Source organism: Phanerochaete carnosa (genome assembly GCF_000300595.1).
Source record: "Phanerochaete carnosa HHB-10118-sp unplaced genomic scaffold PHACAscaffold_11, whole genome shotgun sequence".
Classification (NCBI taxonomy): domain Eukaryota; kingdom Fungi; phylum Basidiomycota; class Agaricomycetes; order Polyporales; family Phanerochaetaceae; genus Phanerochaete; species Phanerochaete carnosa.
In genome coordinates this window covers 842,432-856,076 of record NW_006767638.1, presented here as the reverse complement: position 1 = coordinate 856,076, position 13,645 = coordinate 842,432, and the positions used below count along the sequence as shown (strand labels likewise).

General features: G+C 51.0%; 8 protein-coding genes across 8 annotated transcripts; 4 read left to right on the top strand and 4 right to left on the bottom strand.

Annotated features, from left to right (window-relative positions):
- Nucleotides 1–54: 54 nt before the first annotated feature.
- PHACADRAFT_200542 (uncharacterized protein) lies at nt 55–1,566 on the bottom strand (the record flags this gene model as incomplete). The annotated part of the gene is made up of 8 exons (XM_007400807.1): nt 55–646; nt 688–812; nt 874–948; nt 1,003–1,056; nt 1,103–1,279; nt 1,328–1,375; nt 1,434–1,482; nt 1,535–1,566. The coding sequence occupies 8 exons, from the start codon at nt 1,564–1,566 to the stop codon at nt 55–57; spliced, it is 1,152 nt and encodes a 383-aa protein (XP_007400869.1).
- Nucleotides 1,567–2,931: 1,365 nt separating this feature from the next.
- PHACADRAFT_213500 (uncharacterized protein) lies at nt 2,932–4,916 on the bottom strand. The gene is made up of 10 exons (XM_007400806.1): nt 4,762–4,916; nt 4,652–4,706; nt 4,542–4,593; nt 4,450–4,491; nt 4,352–4,400; nt 4,244–4,291; nt 4,012–4,194; nt 3,912–3,965; nt 3,783–3,857; nt 2,932–3,724 (listed from the first exon to the last, which is right to left on the bottom strand). The coding sequence occupies exons 1-10, from the start codon at nt 4,882–4,884 to the stop codon at nt 2,936–2,938; spliced, it is 1,470 nt and encodes a 489-aa protein (XP_007400868.1). The 5' UTR covers nt 4,885–4,916; the 3' UTR covers nt 2,932–2,935.
- A 1,501-nt stretch (nt 4,917–6,417) lies between these two features.
- On the top strand, nt 6,418–7,714 carry PHACADRAFT_213499 (uncharacterized protein; the record flags this gene model as incomplete). The annotated part of the gene is made up of 9 exons (XM_007400805.1): nt 6,418–6,435; nt 6,517–6,593; nt 6,649–6,761; nt 6,822–6,844; nt 6,901–6,981; nt 7,034–7,073; nt 7,129–7,294; nt 7,357–7,427; nt 7,481–7,714. 9 exons carry the CDS (start codon nt 6,418–6,420, stop codon nt 7,537–7,539), a joined length of 648 nt encoding a protein of 215 aa, XP_007400867.1. The 3' UTR covers nt 7,540–7,714.
- Nucleotides 7,715–9,143: 1,429 nt separating this feature from the next.
- PHACADRAFT_105001 (uncharacterized protein) lies at nt 9,144–9,548 on the bottom strand (the record flags this gene model as incomplete). Its single annotated transcript, XM_007400804.1, has 2 exons — nt 9,144–9,341; nt 9,396–9,548. Coding segments are annotated over 2 exons (351 nt in total), but the record flags the coding sequence as incomplete, so codon positions are not given.
- Nucleotides 9,549–10,566: 1,018 nt separating this feature from the next.
- On the bottom strand, nt 10,567–11,272 carry PHACADRAFT_32610 (uncharacterized protein; the record flags this gene model as incomplete). Its single annotated transcript, XM_007400555.1, has 3 exons — nt 10,567–10,779; nt 10,827–11,026; nt 11,074–11,272. The coding sequence occupies 3 exons, from the start codon at nt 11,270–11,272 to the stop codon at nt 10,567–10,569; spliced, it is 612 nt and encodes a 203-aa protein (XP_007400617.1).
- Nucleotides 11,273–11,999: 727 nt separating this feature from the next.
- Nucleotides 12,000–12,382, top strand: PHACADRAFT_66817 (uncharacterized protein; the record flags this gene model as incomplete). The annotated part of the gene is made up of 2 exons (XM_007400803.1): nt 12,000–12,095; nt 12,143–12,382. Coding segments are annotated over 2 exons (336 nt in total), but the record flags the coding sequence as incomplete, so codon positions are not given.
- Nucleotides 12,383–12,429: 47 nt separating this feature from the next.
- On the top strand, nt 12,430–12,957 carry PHACADRAFT_71645 (uncharacterized protein; the record flags this gene model as incomplete). Its single annotated transcript, XM_007400802.1, has 2 exons — nt 12,430–12,462; nt 12,517–12,957. Coding segments are annotated over 2 exons (474 nt in total), but the record flags the coding sequence as incomplete, so codon positions are not given.
- A 48-nt stretch (nt 12,958–13,005) lies between these two features.
- PHACADRAFT_65164 (uncharacterized protein) lies at nt 13,006–13,644 on the top strand (the record flags this gene model as incomplete). Its single annotated transcript, XM_007400801.1, has 1 exon — nt 13,006–13,644. A coding segment is annotated over one exon (639 nt), but the record flags the coding sequence as incomplete, so codon positions are not given.
- Nucleotide 13,645: the final 1 nt, after the last annotated feature.

Below are 13,645 nucleotides of genomic sequence, written 5' to 3'. Positions count from 1 at the left end.
CTATAAGACACAGCGAGGCCACTAGCAATACAATAAAAATAATGAATGCGGTGCTCATGCTACAGGTCCAGCTCCCTTGCTGATACTGAATGTCGGCTCTGGAGGTGTGGGCAGAGGGCGTCTGGAAGGCGTACGCTGCGAACTCCTGTGAAACTGAAAGCCGGCATCCAACGGTGAATAGTACCTCGGCGGGAGATCCAGCTCTCGCATGGAGCTGATGTCAATCACCCGGTCGTCCAGGTACGCATTGTGCTCATCGAGCGGCACGATACGCACTGGCTGTGGCAGAGTGCGCCGTGGCGCAACCTCGGCCGAGTCGCCCGAAGTGTTCGCGTAGCCTGAATTTGCAGTGATTCGGGTTACAGCCGCAGAGTGAGCGAAGTCGATCGAGCTCTCGCCTAGCTCTGCGCTTGGTGTCTCCATAAACGGCTCATCCTGGTCCACAGCATCTCGCTCGACCAGCGTCTGCAACGAAAACTTGCGATGTTCTTTCTGCTTCGAGCCTTGTTTAAACACGGCATGTCCCTTGCGCAGCGCACGCCGCGCTTGGTACCGCATGAAGAGGAATGCGCCGAGCAGGCTGACGACGATGCTACCCGCGCTTGAAACGGCCGCGACCCATGGTTTGATTCGGAGCGTCTCCGACCTATACAAGCTCATTTAGTCGCCATCAATAGAGAAGGAAACGGAAGAACGTGCCCGTTCGAGTCAAGACATGCGGTACTCGCCCCGGATCCGCTATGCAATGGACCCTGTGCCCAAAGCATGCCCGACGAATCGGTAAGAGAGATGAAAAAAGAGCTTCCCCACGACTAAGTGTCACATTCAGGAGTTAGAGTGGTGGAGAATGCAAGGAGGAAGGAGACAGCTGACTAGGGATACTGTCCAGTTCATGGTATTCATAGTGTCCGAGGCGATGATGTACGGCGGCCGAAGAGTGGGTGCAACCTATAATGCAACGATCAGCTTCGTGTCCCACTAAAGCTCTGCATGGTCACGTACAGTGAACGTGTATGGTGGTGTTCCATTCGTCGGTTTGACAGAAATATCGGTGCACTGACATATAATTAACCCCTGGACAGCATTGAACATCGCTACATACCTGATCTATCCAGCCATACTGGCTGAAACCGCCCGTCGATGTAGATGCTGTCACTCCGAGGACTTGGTTAGGGCGTGGGTACGTCACATTGCTGCATGTCGGCGGATCATTGACTGTCGTATTCGGATACACAGTATAGATATCTTGACAACCTCCCGTGTTGTTGGCGGAGTCAAACTGTAGTCAGATGTCAAGCGTTGGTCAACGTATTCTAGGGGCACGCACCATGCAGATTTGATATTGCGTGTCGGGAATCCACGGTACCGGCCAATCCTGCTCGGTCTTGTGAAGATCTTCCATTTTTATACAGCGTTTTAAAGAGAATACTGACGAAGCTCAGGCCACTCCCAGCGGGAACGACAAAAGGAACGACGAACGCGCTATAATTCCAGTGTCAGCAAGGGAACGCAAAAATGCGAGAATTATGCTCACGATGTAAACACATGAAGGTAGTATGGGGCCATAGGGTTTGGCCTCAAAGAGTTGTCAGGCCGATTTGACCGTTTCTACGCGGGAAATCACCTACCCCAGGGCTGATCCCCTTTCCCATGTAATGTGAAGCGTCTCGCATTGCGCTATTTTGAACATTCTTGTTAGCACCAAAAATGTCGCGAGTATGACGGCCTACTCGCCTGTAGCAGGCACCGGAGGTGACTGTCCCTGAGGCGTCCAGTTGAACGAGAAACTCTAGATTGTAAAATTCGTGAGGCCATGCACAGCAGATAACATAGTGAATGCGCACTAGGGGTAGTTCAGGGGTGTCCTTTGCGCCCGTAGAGGCTGCTAGGCATGCACAGCATACCAAAAAAGTCACAAACTGACACACGGCCGCTTGACGCTGTCCAGAGCGCATCCTCGTAGAGATACCGAGTCGAAGGGATTTGAAAGACAATATACGGCAGGTGGCTAGAACCGTTCAGTCTAGGACAGTCTAGGCGACAGCCAGCTGTACGAGAGGGCTACACTGAGCAATGCCAGGACTTTTAGTACTTAGGCAGAAACCCCACTATCACTAGGTGATCATCTGCCAGTGGTTGGCATGTGGTCTCTGATATTATATTCTCGTCAAGATATGATCCAGGGACGATATAAAAGAGACATGTGTCTGGAAAGTGACTGGGGAAGCGCAGGTGGCTAAAATGGGTGACAATTCGCTGGCAGCACGAGTTATGAAGTTGTTGAATTCGCTGGAGTTAAATATCGTAAGTGGATGAGAAACGCAACGAGGAAGTGATAGTTGACACCGTCGAAGGAAGAGCGGCATCATGCATAGCAGCAAAATAAGTGCTTGAGAGCAATCTGGAGTTCTCTGCCAGCCAGGATGAAGGCAGAGGCAACACAGCACCCGGGCTGCAGCCGTTACTGCCAGCATCGCCTCGTGGGAATATGATGCGCTAATCACCTCCCTGTTTTGGGAGCGAGGCGCGCATTATAGCGCCGATGCGCCGCACAGACCACACTTCTTCCCCTTCTCCAGTTTGACTATGACGTTAATTCCCGGTGGTCGTTAGGTCGAGCGATCTGTAAGTATTCGCACTTATTGGTACATCTATGATGTAGCCCTCGCGATGCATCTTCAGTGAAATCTTTACGTCGCAAAGATCGGAGGAAATCAAAGCGTTCGGGGTCGATGGCGGTCATTAACGCTGTGACTATCATGATAATATATCATCATTCCTTGTTTATTTCTAACAAATCGCACAGCAGGGCCATAGGGCCGCAACGCCTAGCTGCGAGGGATATCGTTCTCATAGGCAAAGACAGTCGCCACATTAATTTACAGTTGATGCAACTCTGTTGGTGATACCATATGCGTGGTACCACGTGTTTGACTTATTCCCTATCTCCATCGTTAAGTGCCTGTACTGGCGGTGTGGGTAGCGGGCGCACTTTGCGCATACTTCGCGGGCTCGCACCGAACGAGAAGCTGCTGTCTAGCGGCGACTTGTACCTCGGCGGGAGGTCTAGCTCCTGCGCGGGGCCGATGTTGATCACCTGGCTGTCTGGGTACGCACCGTACTGGTCTGCTGGCGCAATGCGCATGCGGTGCGAGAGGCTGCGCCGTGGTGCGACCTCGACCGAGTCGCTCGAGACGTGTACGCCCTCCGCCTTTGCAGCGACACGGGTTGTCGTGTCCGACGCAATCTGGTTCTTCGACGTGGTTATATATCCGACAGACTCGACCGTGCTTCCACCTAGCTCTGAACCTAATACCACCACGGATGGTTCATTCTGGTCAAGTACACCCCTCCCGAGTGGCCCCTGCGGCAAAGGCTCGGAATGTTCTTTGCCTGTCGATTGCTCTTCGCGCAGAGCCTGTCCCTTACACTGCGCACGTCGTGCCTGGCACCGCATGAAGAAGAACGCGCCAAGGAGGCCGACAAGGATCCCGAGGAGGATGCTGCCTACGCTCGATGCTGCAGCAACCCACGGCTTGATGTCAAGCGTTTCTGACCTGTTAAGCTCTCGATCAGTCGTTGTCGAGAGCGACATAAGTAGAGGGACTTGCCCGTCTGTGTCAAGGCAAGCAGTGCTCGTTCCTAACCCGCTGTGCAGTGGACCTTGGGCCCAGAGCATGCCTGACGAATCAGTCAAGGAGATGAAGAACGAGCTTCCCCATGACTAGATACGCTCAGACGTCAGAATGAAGGAGAGTGCGAAGAGAACAGAAGCAGCTGACTAGGGATACCGTCCAGTTTATGGGATCCATGGTGTCTGAAGTGATGACGTACGGCGGTCGGAGTGTAGGCGCAATCTTGAAAGAAGAGTTCAACGTTGTATTCGACTCAGACGTCGCGACAATACATACAGTGAGCGTGTATGGCGGTGTCCCATTTATCGGTTGGACAGAAATATCGGTACACTAACATAATATTAGTCCTTATAGAGCACTGAAAATAGCCGCATACCTGGTCTATCCAGCCGAATTGGCTGAAACCACCTGGTGAAGTAGATGCTGTCACCCCTAAGACTTGGTTAGGGTGAGGGTACGACAAGTTCCTGCACGCTGGTGGATCGTTGACAGTCGAGTTTGCAGCAGGGTACACAGTGTAGATATCTTGACAGCCGCCTGTGTTGTTGGCGGAATCAAACTATAGCTGGAAGTCAAACACCGTCACATGTTATCGTACGGAGACGCACCATGCAGACTTGATACTGCGTGCCTGGTATAAAGGGTACCGGCCAGTCCTACTTGATTTTGTGAGAATCTCGTTTCTCCAGATAGCATTCCATGAGAGGAGAACTGACGTAGGTCAGGCCGCTTTCGGCTGGGATGACAAAAGGCACGATGAATGTTCTGTGAAGTCAAGCTGAGCGAGACACAGTTTTGTGCGTCCTAGACTTACGATGTGAACACATGAAGAAAATATGGAGCAACGGGGTTTGGGCTAGGAGCGGATTTAGGTCGGTCTGAGCACTAGTGCGAGAGGTGACGTACCCCGGCTCTGATCCCTGTCTTCTCCATGTAATATGCAGTGTGTCGCATTGCACTAAATTATGCAGCAGCTCTCGTCATCGCAAGCATCTCAAGCATGACGGACCGCTCACCCGTAGTAGGTATTGGAGGCGACTGTCCTGGGGGTGTCCAACTAAACGTGAAGCTCTACACGTCAAGGGTAGTGAGTTTGTTTGTAATGTCTGGCGTAAAATATGCACACCTGAGGAAGATAAGGAGTGTCCTTAGCCGTGGTGGTGGTTGCCAGGCATGTGCAGCATATCAGAGAGATTAAGAAACAGGTAGACTTGTATGAAGCGGCATAATAACGCGATCCAGAGCGCATTCTCGTGAGAATATCAATCCAAAGAGACACTTAAGCAGTAGAGTATAGCCAAGTGTCAAGTTGGGGAGTAAAAAGGAGCCAGTATAGGACAACGCCAATGACGGCCAGCTGTACAAGAAGGTTGTGGTGGGCTGTCCAAGGACTTTCGGGATGATGATGGGATCTCACCAATGATGATTTATCATCTGTTCATGATATCGTCTCAAATATCCCCGTATCTTTACGAGATGCCATCTAAACAAAGCACCGCTGTTAGAAACATCCTGCGGGTCACCGCGCTACTGTAGAACGAGCAATAATGCACTGATATTCTGCGATGGGCACATTCAGTCATGACCTCGGAGAGCAATACGATATTTGAGCAAGTCATTCGGCACAAAGCATACGAGTGTGCTTTTGGAGGGCCAAATGGGAACAGTCGACTGGGCAGAGACTCGGCGGAGGCAGCCAGCGACGAGCCCCGTCCGTAGTTGCCCGTTCCCGGCACGTGGGGTTATGATGCGTTTTATGCTTGTTTTAGAAAGGGACGCTCTTCGTGGCGTTGGTGCGCCGCTCGTAGACGCGCTCCCTCTCTCTCTCAATCTCTGGCTCTCTTTCAGGCCACAACGTCCACCATGCACAATACCCTCTGGTTGTCCTTTGAACTGCCAAATTTGGCTTTTTAGGAACTATTCAGCTACTTATGAGCTGAAAATTCGCCCATCAGCTTGAAGGCGAACGGTATAGCCTCTGCCAAACATGCAATGCAATGCCGAAATGATTCTGCCACGGTTACAAGTGCTCCATCGAGGTGAATGTTTCACACACTATTCATCGTAATTGGGAGTGTGTGCTTTCTGGTAGGAAGTGCGAAATGTTTACTCTGGGGTGGCCGCTTATCTCACGGCGATATATCGCTGGAACTATCTGAAACGTTCAGAGACCCTCACAGTTCTGTCTGCCGCCGGCTTCTTGCGAGCACCCGCCGCTCGGCGCAAGGCAATCACTGCATCCCTTGCGGAAGCAAGGTAAATTGCCTCCGTGAGGTAAGTTCTCATGCACGTGGTTATCTTGGGAGCTTGCAGATTGACAGTAAAACTGGAACGAAGCAGTATGTGCTCTAGCGCGCCTTGTCATGTTCTAGCTCGCCAGAAGGATACTGAAGGAGATCTCCGCGAAAACGCGACGTCACCGGTGAGCTGACGACTTCTATCGTAGTCAGTGCCAAATCCACAGCCAGCTTTCTTCACTGCTCATAATGTGCATGGCCGCACCCGGCAGCGTTGCTCATCATCTAAGACAATCTGTCCAAGCACTGGGCGTTACTATGATTCAGGAGCAGCAGGCGCCGTCAGGCATCTGCGCACGACTGATGGTCCACTGGAACGCCAAGCTTCCGTGTGCTGGTGGCACTAATACGTCGACTGAGACAGTCATAAGGTAGGTACAATGATTCAACTCTGGCTGTCTCAGAAGTGCCGCGTGTGTCCGCACTGGCGCTGCCTCAGCCTGGGCTAGGATGGCTCGCCTGGTCGTTGCTAAGTATCTTAGACCATGACACTCGCGTGGGAAGTACGCCCTTCCCAGCATCCACTAATCTGGTATTCCTAGTACTTACGACCCTCATTCGCGATAATTATACACACCCACGAGGTATTCTACGCCCCACCTGGGTTCACGCTCCCGACCACATTCCTGAACTCGCTCGCGAAGACATCTTTCCTTATGCAGTTCGTGCATTTCGCGTCTGTCTTTTGAGCAGTGGTTAACGCCTGTGCGAGCCAGGATCTGCGCCACAATCGTCGCCCCGACGCCGCTCCTCGTCGCAAACTCGGTTATCTTGGGGGAAGCCATCATACGGCTGGGGCAGCAGTACAGTCGGCTGGGTGCCACAATATGTACGAACCAAATCGCAGCGTTTTTGCAGATCTTGCGATGCTTACGCGATGCATTCTCAGATACCGTCGTGTTCATTGCCTGCGTACGTGTTCTGTGTTCCGCTCTAGAAGTGCGCCCATGGATCTCACTGGCCTTCAGGATATTGTCGCGCTCGTCATCCAAGCCATCGGAGGCAGTATCGCCTTAGACGAAGACATGAGCGGCGAGAACCTTACTTCTGTACGTCCCAGTGGCGGTCTCACTTCTCATTTCTGATGAACGCCGTTTCCAGGGCGGATACATTATGCTTGGTGGAATCGTCCTCCAGCTTGGTACGCCTTAACCCAGCCCTCCCTGAAACACCCCTCCTCAGCAGCGACATTGCAGTTGCCACCAGCGCGTTCATGCTCCTAGCGGCTGAGTTCGTCGTGCGCTATCTGCGCAACCGCCCCGTACGCGCACGTGCCTCACCATTTGCTGCGCATAAACTTGAGCAGTCCATGCGGTTCATGCTCCTCGTTCTTGCACTGAGTAGCGTCTCAATCTTTGCTCGGTACGTTTTCTCCCATGTCCATGCATAAACGTGAAAGCTCAGGAGTGACGCAACATGAACAGGTCGGTCTATCGCGTGATCGAGCTCTCGGACGGCTGGGACGAGCGGATCATCTCCACGCAGCGGTACTTCGGTAGGTGTACAGCGTCATCCTTCCTATCTCGTTAATCAATAGTGCCGCTGCAGACTGGCTGAACGGCGGAATGGTTACGCTCGCGACGTTCACGGTCGACATAGTTTATTGAACGGCTGTGTCTCGGCTGTCGGACTCAGCACGGGATGATTTGATTTACTATGTGCGCATGAGCCGCGCGTGGGAATTCGTACTACGGCGGCAGTCTCATTGTCTTGATGCGACACTACTTGTCTCAGTTCTGTAGCAGTGGTGTGCGAGACAGTGAGAGACAGGGGCTTGGAAAACCCACGGGAATTACGATTATGGCACTAGGTGGTAGGGGCGTGGGTAGACACAACCAAACCCGCCAGATACCCGCCACTAGTTTTATTTCATGGATTTATTATCGCAAACGTAACTTATGCACGATATTCAAACGGCGCAGATTAATCGTACTTCCGTTTAGTTGTAAATAAACGACATAAATTTTACAATAATTTTGAGTCTGGTAACATTTCCCTTGACCTAGTACCCGGCGCTCCGGCTGGAACCATTCGCTTGGGGCTAGTATTCAGCCTGAGGAGCTTGTATCTCGGCCATCCTTTCACTTGAAGGCGACTTCTTAGGCTCCAATACATTGCATAAGCTTGCAGATAGCATATATCACACTTTTCAGCTGTAGTCTTGCTTAGCACATGCTCCTCAACATCCTGCTATCAGGTTTCCTCCTGGCTAAACAACTCTACTGATGGCGACTACCGGCGGTACGTAAACTGATGCCATCAAATTACTGGGGACGCCACAAAGGCACCTCGAGCGCAATTTACGTGCCTAGTACGTCGTGTCTGCTGGGATTGCAGTCTCGGTCTCAATCACTCGACTATAATATCGGCAAAGCGGTGAGCAGAATATCGCAGGTGCGCTCTGCAGCCTGGCTTCAATCAGAGTTTGGGTCCGGTGGTAGATGGGAGCGTCGTGAAAGCATCAGGAAACAGGACTTGGGTCCATAGTGCTCCAAAATGCTCCTGTATCACTCTGTAGCATTGTGGACCTAAGTCTTTTCCTGATGAGGAGAGCATAGGCTGCTTGGATAGCTGTACTGTGTGAATGCAAACGATGTGCACGCATGGTGGCAGACACCGCTATTCCTCCGCAGAGGAAACTACATCAGGAAAAAATGACTTGGTTACGTAGTGCCACTGAGCACTTGTGGCAGTGGTGGTACTCAGCGCATGGTCCCCCTTTACGTAGCACAGGGTCTCATAGCCTTCCCTTCGTAGCAGCCTGGTAGAAAGTGGCTTGTCCGGAGGCAATTTTGTAGCAGGCCACTTCCTCGGGAGCAACCTCATAGCATGCTACTTGCTCACTGGGTGCAGGCTCGTAGGACAACTGTAGCAAGGCAACCAAATTGATATTTTGCATTCTATCACTCATCCAGTGTGCAGAATGTGAATGCGAACTCGATTAACTATGTATAAAGTAAGATACAATTGTCTGAGGTGGTCTACTGCTACTCCGGCTCCAAATTAGACACCTGTGCGGCAACCCGCGTCTTCAGATTCCTGTTCGCTATCCGTGTCCCAAGTACGTCCTTTAAGCTGCTGCCGCATCCGATCCTCTGCAGCAGCGGAGATCTTCACAGGTATCTGCTCAGTTTGGGGCTTTATGTCAGTGCCGGCTCTGACAGAACGGCATTGAGTGATGTAAGTACCGGCAGATCAGGACAGCAATTACTCATAGAACGTGTTTGAATAGCTTTTCGCGAACCTTTGTTGATGCAACTGTGTTCAGGTTTGCCCACTTCCCAATGAATTCAAGGTGTATTCTGTACAACCCATGCATCTCCAAAGTATCAGAGGCATACTTGTCTTCTGTGAACTGGAGACTGGCATTGAACTTGCCCATCTGCCATGTGTCCAGCAAATATGCGATCTCATCAATTGCCGGTCAGCTCCAGTCGCACATAACCACTGGATTAGCACTCACAATGGTGAATAGAAGTGCAATAGTTGGAATAGGGAGTGGATTCAGGAGATCTTGATGCCGTGAACCCAGGTGCTTTGCGGTCTTGAAAAGCTCTGCACGAAGAGCAACTACGAGCAGAGTATGTTCGCTGTAGCCAGTCTCTGCCTCCAGATCCTATGAGTAGTTAAACTTAGTTACAGCCTCTGTTCAGGGCTGGAGAGCGCTATGGCAGCTTTGCGCGGCGCTCTAGAACACATACCATGTCCCCTAATCAATCTAGCCATCACTCAAGGTCTGAACGCTCGCTGTCTCACACCACCAGCTCTCAGGGTGATATTAGGTGCAAAACGGCACCCTTGTCTGGGGACGCACAGCAGGCCAGTATTTCGCTCTTTAGTACTACAGAGAAAGCTGAACATTCTTTCATGTATAGCTTTCTCGAGGGCGTAGCCACAGGGTTCGCGACTCTCAGCCACCACCAGTTTGTCATTGACCGACAGACAGCCCTACACGCTCTACAGATCAGTTCCGCAAGTGTAGACGAAAGCGCACACGTTCACCTGAGCCGGTAGCCTACGATTCCATCATGTACACACATGGACAAATGCCAACAGGCAGGCCAAAGTACCCTGACTACAGCAAGGCGACATCAGCTCTCATTCATCAAGCCGCCGATGTGTACAAACTGAAGTTGCTAACAATTAATGCCTTTCCACCAACGGAAGTCGCAATGCAATTTGCCAGTGAGGTATGGCATGCGGTATGCCGGACAAACAAAAAGAACTTCGCCCCAGAGGACTCGGCTCGAGTGCTTGCCCTGGTACGCTGCTTACTCCGATGTCTTTCTGCTTGCCCTTCAAGTTAATGCAATGTCTAGATCATCAGGCAAGGTCCCACGTTTCGTGGTCACCTTTGTGATCACGTCCGTGAGAGCTTTATGAGCGCCTTTAGATTTGTAGATCCAACGAACGCAACGGCACAGGCAGCCAATGTAAAGCTGTGTGAGTTCCTTCGCAACTCAACTGCTGAGGGCTCACTGCCCCGGTACTGTTACAAGGTATGTACAACTGTTATTGTCTGAGAGCAAAAGGGCTGGCGAAATACTATGGGCAGGAGAGGCACCACAGGTTGGAGAGGCACTGCGGGCTGAAAAAGCATTGTTGGCTACAGTTGTAACATGAAAATGCAGAAATTACGCACATGTTTGTGAGCGAGATGTAGCAGGTGGTTCGACATTTGTGTCAGAGGACCCACGCAGACTCTTGCTATTACTTGTGCTGTCGTGGTTGTCTGGTGTTGTCTCACGGGAAGACAGTAACTTTGGAGCGTCACCTTTGTGGTAGAGTCTTCGCTTTTTCTTCTCCACAGCGTCACACCTTGTGGGTACCTCTCCAAGACTACGAAACTGAAAACACTGTTCAAATACATTCCAACACACTAAATAAGACGTACCGGGGTCAACTGAGCATCGTCGTCTTCGTCTTCAGATTCAACTTCATCATTGTCTTCAATGGCGATGCTGCTGATGTCTACAATACTATTAGCAGTAGTGTCAAGACCAGCTGACTTTGCTTGGAGGAGGGCTTCGGTTGCCGCGAGCCATTTTTGAGCTTCCACAAGCTTTCGCTTGAGCGTTTCATTGTCTTCGTTGTCTACACTTGCATGTTAGACACAAATAGATTATCCTGAGTTGACCTACCAAGAGCTTGTTGCCGCTTAGTTCTTTTTGGCTGGCATTTTGAGCTTACAACATTGCCCTGCGAGATACCATCACTGTTAATACTTTTACTATACGTACTCTTTTTCTTCAGAGCAGGCTCCAAGTTGTCTGAGCCTTGTGACTCGTAGTTATCTTGGTTCTTTTTTTTCTTGTTATTCTTCTGAGCTGATGTGGGCATGTGGAAATTTTGGCGAGAAGCCGAACGTGATGTTCGAGTTGGAAGGAGAGACGGGCAAAAGCGGGACTATTGCAACTCACCAAATATGGACGACTGCTGAGGAGCCGAACTAAGCTCAGCCAGCACCGTACTCTCGACATCATGCCAAAAAGACGTCTACCTCCTATACGGTCTTCTCACCACAATACACAAACATTTTCGATGTGACTTCTGTACTATTACGACAGAGACAGCCAAAGGCTTAAAATCGCATATTAGCCAAAGCAAACCTTGCCAACAGGCATTTGACCGACGCACCGCTGCCCTCTTCCTTTCTCAGACATCCACACCTAATACCAAGCATCTTGCAAATGACTCAGACGCTGTCCTTCCTGTACTTGGCGATGATCTCAGTAATGACAATGGTCAAGAGCTGTCTGCACCCGCACCATCGTTTGGTCAAGAACCAGGTCACTCTGCTACTCCTAACCCACCTCTCCCTATGCCTACTCCTTCGCTACCAGATCCAGGCGAAGCTCCAGCACCTCCATCAAAGTGTGCACGTGCTGTTGCTGATATAGCTGATGATGAGGTCAGAGTCAGTGGGCTGCCGAAGCGTCCGTTTGTGGACTACGGACCTGGGCGTGCCATCAAAACTGAGGGAAAGGGGATAACTATCTTTACAGAGATCTATGCCCGCCACAAAGCAGAACAGAAAGCAAACAAGCAGAAGGAGAATTCCTGGTATCCGTTCAAGGATGCGGAGGAATGGGAACTGGCAAAATGGCTTCTGACGTCTGGTTTGAGCCAGAAGAAAATTGATAAGTTCCTGAAGCTCGAGACTGTAAGTTCAGTAATCTTTCCATGCAGCACATGCTCACCTGAGCCCAGAATTGTCGTCATCAACACTTGTCTTTCCAGAACAAAGCAGGGTTTTTCAAGCTAATTGACAAGCTTCCCCAGAGACCGCAATGGAGGTGTGAGATCTTCACTGCGGATGGAGATGTGGTCGATGAGAGAACGGGAGAGAGGAAGGTGCAAAACTTTGAATTGTGGAAGCGAGATCCTGTGGAGTGTATCAAGGAGCTGATTGGGAACCCCACATTCAAGAAGCACATGCGATACACACCGAAGTCATCTTCGAAGATCATGAAGGCTTGAAGCCTATTATTGACGAGATGTGGACTGCGGAATGGTGGGAGAAGATTCAAGTGAGTACGATACTCCAGTTAACGTGTGCTCTCTTGACTTACCACGTACTCTAGGAGTGTATCCCTGCGGGTAGAGTTGTAGCACTGGTTATACTTGCATCCGATAAGACTCAGCTGTCCGTCTTCAGTGGTGATAAGAATGCCTGGCCTGTGTACCTCAGTATCGGCAATATATCAAAGAAGCTTCGACGCTCACCTTCGTCCCACGCAATGATTCTAATTGGCTACCTTCCTGTGTCAAAGCTCGAATGCTTCTCGAAGAACAACTGTTCTATATCCGGATACCAGCTCTTCCACGACGCCATGCGTTCTCTTTTGCAGCCGCTCATTGAGGTCGGTCTGAACAGAGTCAAGATGACTTGTGCAGATGGCCTCGTTCAGCACATTCATCCCATTCTTGCTGCATACATTGCAGATCATCCCAAGCAGTGCCTTGTAACCTGTGTGAAGGAGAACTTCTGTCCGAAGTGCCACATCGGCCCTGGGGAGCATGGGAGAGGCAGCGTGCAGTTGCGGTGGAGAGACCCAGAAAAGACGGCGCAGATGCTTAAAGAGGCAGTTTCTGGTCAGAAACCTGCGGGCTTTAACGACGCCGGATTGCGGCCTATTTTGCCTTTCTGGTTGGACCTCCCGCACTGCGACATCTTCTCCTGCATCATGCCAGACATTTTGCATCAGCTGCACAAAGGCATGTTCAAGGACCACACTGTGAAATGGGCGATGAACTGTGTAGCGGGAGGCGATGATGAGCTAGATCGTCGGTTTGCAGCCATGCCAATGCACTCAGAGATTCGGCACTTCAAGAAGGGCATCTCGCTCGTGTTCCAGTGGACGGGAACCGAGTACAAGAACATGGAAAAGGTCTTCCTCGGTGTGCTTGCTGGCTCCGTACATGAGGACGTGATGCGCGCCGTCCGTGGACTCTTATACTTTATCCACTACGCCCAGTTTGAAACTCACACAACTACATCTTTAGAGGCTCTCAAAGTGGCATGGCGGCAGTTCCACATATACAAGTACGCGTTCATTACTTACTACAATGCCAAGCAGGCGATGCCGGCGAACTATGCGAATTTCAGCGGCATCCCGAAGCTTCACAGGATGGATCACTACATCCAGTCGATCCGTCTGCTTGGCACCGCAGACAGATACAATACAGAGGGCCCAGAGCGTCTGCACATCG

Excerpts from the sequence above, each read along its gene's own strand:
- PHACADRAFT_213500 (XM_007400806.1), bottom strand. The coding sequence starts at position 4,884 with ATGCGCTCTGGATCGCGTTATTATGCCGCTTCATACAAGTCTACCTGT. Across the intron at positions 4,707-4,761 it reads ACACTCCTTATCTTCCTCAG|AGCTTCACGTTTAGTTGGAC; the intron begins GTGTGCATATTT and ends CTTGACGTGTAG. Across the intron at positions 3,725-3,782 it reads TAAACTGGACGGTATCCCTA|TCATGGGGAAGCTCGTTCTT; the intron begins GTCAGCTGCTTC and ends GAGCGTATCTAG.